This window comes from Setaria viridis, chromosome 2 (assembly GCF_005286985.2).
Source record: "Setaria viridis chromosome 2, Setaria_viridis_v4.0, whole genome shotgun sequence".
Taxonomy (NCBI): Eukaryota; Viridiplantae; Streptophyta; class Magnoliopsida; order Poales; family Poaceae; genus Setaria; species Setaria viridis.
In genome coordinates, this window is record NC_048264.2 from 32,460,053 (window position 1) to 32,466,531 (window position 6,479).

At 42.8% G+C, this 6,479-nt stretch overlaps 1 protein-coding gene across 1 annotated transcript; it reads right to left on the reverse strand.

Annotated features, from left to right (window-relative positions):
- Positions 1 to 1,756: 1,756 nt before the first annotated feature.
- Positions 1,757 to 5,925, reverse strand: LOC117843035 (serine carboxypeptidase 1). The gene is made up of 9 exons (XM_034723593.2): positions 5,803 to 5,925; positions 5,541 to 5,709; positions 5,343 to 5,450; positions 4,933 to 5,207; positions 4,559 to 4,825; positions 2,429 to 2,538; positions 2,234 to 2,332; positions 2,016 to 2,124; positions 1,757 to 1,918 (listed from the first exon to the last, which is right to left on the reverse strand). Exons 1-9 carry the CDS (start codon positions 5,923 to 5,925, stop codon positions 1,757 to 1,759), a joined length of 1,422 nt encoding a protein of 473 aa, XP_034579484.2.
- Between the last annotated feature and the right edge of the window lie 554 nt (positions 5,926 to 6,479).

The window sequence follows — 6,479 nt, forward strand, 5'->3', positions numbered from 1 at the left end:
CCCAGAGTCTGACTGGACTGCAACTTGGATCTGTATCGTTGTTGGTTTGTTTCTCCTTTGGGTGTGGCTTGCCCGCCCCCTCCTTCGGTAGTTGTACGGTTTTTGAACTATCTGTTGAATAAATGTGTTATTAGCCTCCTGGGACTGATATTTGTATCACATTTAGTCTCCGTTGATGTGGGGACGCTTCACGGGGGAGGGGGGGGGGTGTTTGACTGCAGTGCCGCCCGTGTTGCCCGTGGGGGCACTCTGATTTGTTAACGCACTCTCAAGATTTGGCTTCACTAAATAAGCAAACTTGACAAGAGCGGACTCTTTAAATTTGTATAAAAAATTTAGAAGGTTTGTGGAGTTTAACCATATTTGTGCGTCTCTCTCAGGATACGCCACGTATTACGAATGCCTTGTTGCCAAACTGGCTGAATAATGTTGTCCTACATATAAACCAACTGTTTTTCACTTTGATTAGATAATTTTAATGAGCTTTTTTTTATATTTCTAGGTGTGTGCCTGCTGTGATGTTAATGACCATTTAGGAATGATATAAGAAGTGGATCCACAGTGGAAATATTTAGGATTGCGAAGATTTGCTTACTGGATTTAAATATTTTATTTAGGTTGGAAGTCAACAAATTGGTACCTTTGAGATTGTATCGATACTAAATATAGCAAAAATTTCTGATCAACAAAAAGGTTACAGTGTAACCAATTAAAAGCTTATTAGATAAAATTTGTAGTTTTGGGTTATAATCTTCCCCATAGAGGTGACATAGCTCAACAACAAACTACGATTGATTTTGCTAGAAAATTATAATGCCAGAGACCAGAGTCAACGACATTAGCGCAGGAAGATCCAGGAGCGGGAGGCGACGGGACCGAAGGTGTGGGACGGAGATTGGAGCACATGTCAGGTGCTGACAGGGTGCAGACGACATGGCAACTTGGCAAGTGTGGAGGCGATGGGAACTTCGGTGACGAGTGCGATTTGACCACGGAGGCACTGGCGGTGGGAGACGGTGCAGCATTGCAGCTGCGGGTGTGGCGCCGACGACAGGAGGCGAAGCAGCGGTGGGTGCGGCGTGAGGCAAATAGTGTGTGGGATGACGGAAAGTGCTAATGATGTCGCACGCGGTCGATTTTGGAGCCTGACTAGCGCGAACTCGATGATTGGGTGCGAGAGAACCCGGCGGAAATTTGTCTCTCAATGCTGCGTGTTTTGGGCGAGCGGAATTAGGAGTCGATTTTGAGAGCTGTTGGAGCCCTTGTGTTGCCCACGTCCAACATTAAGTTATTGAGAGTATGTTAAGAACATTCTTAGAGATACTCTTTTTTTTTCTTCACACCTTCTAGATTGTTTCCTTCTATATTGTTTCAGGCACATAGTGAGGTGGTACAATTGAGGGGCTTTACATGTATGGGATTTCGAGCATAGAAGAAAATTTCGTTGGAGACGGGAAGGGACAGCCGAGGAAGCGGGCGGGGCAGAACGGCGAGGCAGGATTACAGCCGACCGTTAGCTGTGTTGGACAATCGGTGGGCCAGTGCCAGGGGTGGAGTCCAAAACGAATTCTACAGGCTAGGTCTGCCACAATCAACACGCGCAGTTTCCCTTTCAGCATACGTTGCCTCTTTTTCTTTCCCACATGGATCAAATATTTTTGTTCAAGTAAAAAAACACTCGTTAGAAGCTGCAGTTGGTATCTTCTCTCTTGGTTGTGGGCTTGGAGTCATAACTTCTGCATAAAATCAGCTCTTCTCACGGCTGCAACAATGAAACTGCAGGTGGGAGCACGCCTTTCAGGAAGGAGTGGAAGAGAACTAGCGATCTCTTAGGCTGGAAACTAGGCACCATGTGGCCGGCTCCCCTCACTGATGCAAACGTGAATCCTCCCTCGTGTTGCTGAATATAGCCCCCAACCTGTGGCAGAACAAGGTACAATTAGCTCATACAAAATCCTAGTACATTTTATTTCAATGTCAGAGCTGAATATGAGTGTTATTGGGTCCTTAATTACCTCGTTGGCAGGGGCGTACCAGGGGCGCCATGGCTTTGTGATGGTCAGATTGAGATCCTGAACAGAGTACCTTGTCGCGGTAATTGGGCAAACGTCGTCCATGTCACCGCTAACAAACAAATTATCCACGGTATATATGTGAAACATCAAATCGGACCATTTGATTATTCTTCGTTTTCCAGTTTAAACAGTTTAGCATAAGTAGAAATGAAGGTTACCTGTACAACCAGACTCGCAATCCGTTGTCCACAAGCCAGGAGATTGTTGGCACCATGGTCAATATTGGGGCCTCGTTGAAGTTCCAGTGCGGCAGTTTACTGACCAAATTACATAAGGATTTAGCTAGGCGTGGCATATCGCATACGGGTTTTCCAAGTTCAATGAGTTGGTGGGTAACACCACCAACTACTTACGTGCAATTTGACCAAGTTGTATTGATACGAGCATGGATCGCCTCCTGCACATCAAGGCTATTGAAGTAGTTGGTAACGTAGTACTTGGTGCACGGATCATATCCAGGTAACTGTCCAGTTGAAGGAGTCGTTGTGTCAAAGATCGACAGGAAACTTCTCTTCATATTATTCTCACAAGGCGCGCTAGAAAAGATAGATAAATCCAGAAAATTCTCACTAAAGCAGAAACATCTAGGCATCAACTCAATAGTATTCGAATCTTCAACCTAAAATTTTCTAATTTTGGATTTTCACTAAATAACTTTGTTAACTAAATATTTTCACATATTTTTAAATTTTCTCCCCAATAGTTATTAAATAAGTTAATAATTTAATTGTAGGAAACAATTATTCTCGAAATTCAAATAAAGATGGCCTGGGTCATAAAAAAATTGTTTGTTGCATTCATTCTGGCTACGTAAATGATTATGTGTGAAAAACATCTTTTTTTGAATTTTTGAATAAATTATAAATTAGATTTAGATTTTGATGACAAACACATGGAAATCCCTAAAAAAAACTTTTGGGCCTAAACCACTCTCATTTCTAGGCTAGGCCCTTTAGTCTTTTTGTCCTTTTCCTTTTTATTTTATTATGAAAAATAATCTATAGAGAATAACCCCTAAATCTTTATCAAGTTATAGAACATGTCCATCTAGGTTTGAACCTTTGACCTAGCACAAGTGAATGTACTTTTTAGTAGTTATTATTCCATTAGTAGCAACATGCAAATCGATAGCAAGTGTCAGTTATGGCTTCCCCAATTTCAAGATCTGTCAGCCAAGTGTATTATAACCATTCATAGGTACGTGGTATACGTGATAGGGATGAGTGTGTGTGCATTATTGTGAACATGGATATTTCTAAAGAGATGCATCAACCCATAATTAAAATGGAAAACGTCCATTTTACTTCCCTCACCTATCCATTTTGTCAACTTAACTCCTGAATAAAATTTTAGCTCACTTTACTCCCTTGAACTATTTCATTTGGTCCAATCTACCCCTAATTAGATTCCTCTTTTTCATTTTTTCTTGTATGAGTTGAATTTTGAATTCAAATTTTGTGAGTGGATACAAAACATGATGCCTTATATTAAAAAATTATACTAAGAATTTTTCATAGTTATTTCATAGGTTAGGAATATTTAATACGAAATTGATCTTAGATATACAAAACCGTACGAAAAGTAATCATGAAAAATTTCTAATGTATTTTTCTAACGTAGAGCGTCATGTTATAAGTCAAGTGACAAAAATCTGAAATTAAAACTCAATTTTCACGTGAAGAAATAAAAAGAGAAATCTAATTAAGGGGTAAATTGGACCAAATGAAATAGTTCGCGGGAGTAAAGTAAGCCTAATTTTTACTTAAGGGGTTAAATGGACAAAGTAAATAGGTGAGGGTAGTAAAATGAACTTTATCCTATTAAAAACAATCCAAACTACACTACTAGATCAGTTAGTATCTAAACTATCAGTCTCCATCATTATAAAAAAAATATATCTCAAGGTATTGCTATATATGCTTCTAAATTATTACCACCTCTATCTTTATTAATATAAAAAACTAACTCAAGATATACATAAATAATATTTTGTCACCATGTAGAATACATATATACTTTATGTAGGGATGAGCGCATATCATTCTTCATGTCAAACACCTACTCAAGGTATGGCTAAACACATTTCAAGCACACATGGAGGTCAATGTAATGAAGAAAAAGGATGGAAAAGCATATAGAGTCTATCCTAAATTGTAGGTCGTGGTCTTGACTTTTCTAGATCGTTTTGGTTTTTACTATCCACTTAGATATATTATATTTATATGTCTACATGCATAAATAAATTTATAAACCTAGAAATGTCAAAACGACTAAAGTCCAACGTGATACAAGTGAAAGACAACAAAGACAAACAATATTGATCAGCTGTGATATATATATATATATATATATATATATATATATATATATTTATGAACAAACTGCTAAACTGACTTCTCATATATAATTGCTAGCCCATGCATCTTCACGGTTTGATGGATAGTTTAGTTCTCGTTAGAATTTAGGAGATTGAGACATCTTACATAGCCACTGGGGTAGGTCGTCCCGTTGGGCGCCTGGATGCAGATCGGAGCGTAAATGTTGAAAGTATCGATGTTGCCGACTGTAGTAAAGAAGTTAAAGTGGTTGAACGGCGACTCCGCCTCATCGCACAAAACGCCATCGGACGGGCCGAAGCTGCAGTGCTCGGCAATGTTCGCCCACGCCTCGTCGGACATCACCCCGTGGTTCCACAAGAACTCCAGACCGCCCTTGAAATTCTTTAGGAAATCAAGTAACGGGTTGCCAACCTGAAATCGATCAATCGAGAAGTGACGAATACTATATATTTTGCTCACAGAATTAGTTGCAGCTGTTTGCCTAAATTTGCCATGGTTACTGCCCGCGATCAACTTACGAAGATTCCCTTGAGGTTCGTGGGGTCCTTGCCGGTATGTTTGCGGACAGCCACGATGACGGCTGCCAACTCCGGGACGTAGTGCCCGGCGTAGCTCTCGCCGGCGATGTAGAAGTCGCGGCCCTTGTACTCGGGGAACCGCTCGAGCCAGTGGAGCAGGAAGACGTATGAGTCCACAGCCGTTCTCTCGTCGCCTCTCTTGTCGTAGTCCGAGGACGTGTTGGAGTAAGAGAAACCGACTCCGGCCGGCGACTCCAGGAAGATCACGTTGGCCACTGCATGTCCACACAACGGACGTCAGTGAGATGACACCAGTCTCTCGTCGTCTCGCGCATGACTACCCATCAGCAGATCAGCTTGTTAGCCATCGCAACAGTATTGATCGAGGTCCCCGCCACCCACGTACATACCGTTGTTCCAGGCGTGCCGGTTCCTGCTCAGGGTCTTGCCGTCGGGGTTGACACGGAACGGGCCGAGCTCCGTCATCGCGCCGATCCCCAGCGACGAGCACCCCGGCCCTGCGCCGCTCATGCCAAAAACACGCGCAAAAATCACGTCGTTCCGATCGCTAAAACGAACGTGCATCCTTGCAATCTAAAACCATTTACCTCCGTTGAGCCAGAGGACGAGGGGCTTGGAGGCGGCGTCGTAGGGGGACTCGACGAAGTAGTAGAAGAGCGCGCGGCCGTGCTCCTCGTCCACCGTCACGTACCCGGCGTACTGCTCGAAGTTGACGCGCGGCGGCTGCCCCGGCAGCGCCGTGATCCTGTCGGCCTCCTTGCTGCCCCTGGGGTTCTTGCAGTGCGTGGGCAGGTGGCCGAAGCTGCTGACCGGGTCGACCCATGGGTGGGTCTCGCCAGGCAAGGGCACGCTCCGGGCCTGGGACTCCATGAACAGCCTCAGCAGCGCGGCTTGGTCAAGGGCGGCATTCGGGAGCGGTGCGGCGAGCAGGATCGCGAGGAAAATGCAGTACGAGATCTGGTTCCTCGTCATCTTGATTGCTCAGAAAATCGATTCTGCGAGCTCCGTCCTTGCTGAGAATGCAAAGATCATTTGGTGTTGGTATTATATAGTACTGTGGCATGGAGTAGTCCGGACCAAATGGAATTTTGGGTGCTTGGGTTCTCCGGAAGACGAACGACATGAGCTAGCTACCACGTCAATCGGCCAGTGTTTTACTGTTCGTTCAGAGGTTAATGGTTTAGCGAGATTGGCATAGTGAATACTCAGGGTCTGTTTGGATCCGTTTGCTAAACTTTAGCAGCTAAACTTTGCTAAACTGTCACACCATAAAATTTTCAAATTTCAGGATGTGAATAAAAATAATAAATAAACAATGATTTTCTCATATTCTTAAAATTTTTTCCCCCTTTTCTTTTCTTTACAGGAAATTTAGTATAAGAAAAATAATTGTATATTTTTCTAAATTAAATAATGATGTTCTCTGACTGTGCATTCATGACGATGCATCTTGGTATTCCTTGGGTGCAAAAAAAAAGTTTCAAAAATACGTTTAGATGATGTCTAGACCTTTTGAGAATTTTCCA

Coding starts and splice junctions, on each gene's coding strand:
- LOC117843035 (XM_034723593.2), bottom strand. CDS start 5,925: ATGACGAGGAACCAGATCTCGTACTGCATTTTCCTCGCGATCCTGCTC. Junction 2,125..2,233: donor TTGCGAGTCTGGTTGTACAG/GTAACCTTCATT, acceptor TTTGTTTGTTAG/CGGTGACATGGACGACGTTT. Junction 1,919..2,015: donor GGTACGCCCCTGCCAACGAG/GTAATTAAGGAC, acceptor GTTCTGCCACAG/GTTGGGGGCTATATTCAGCA.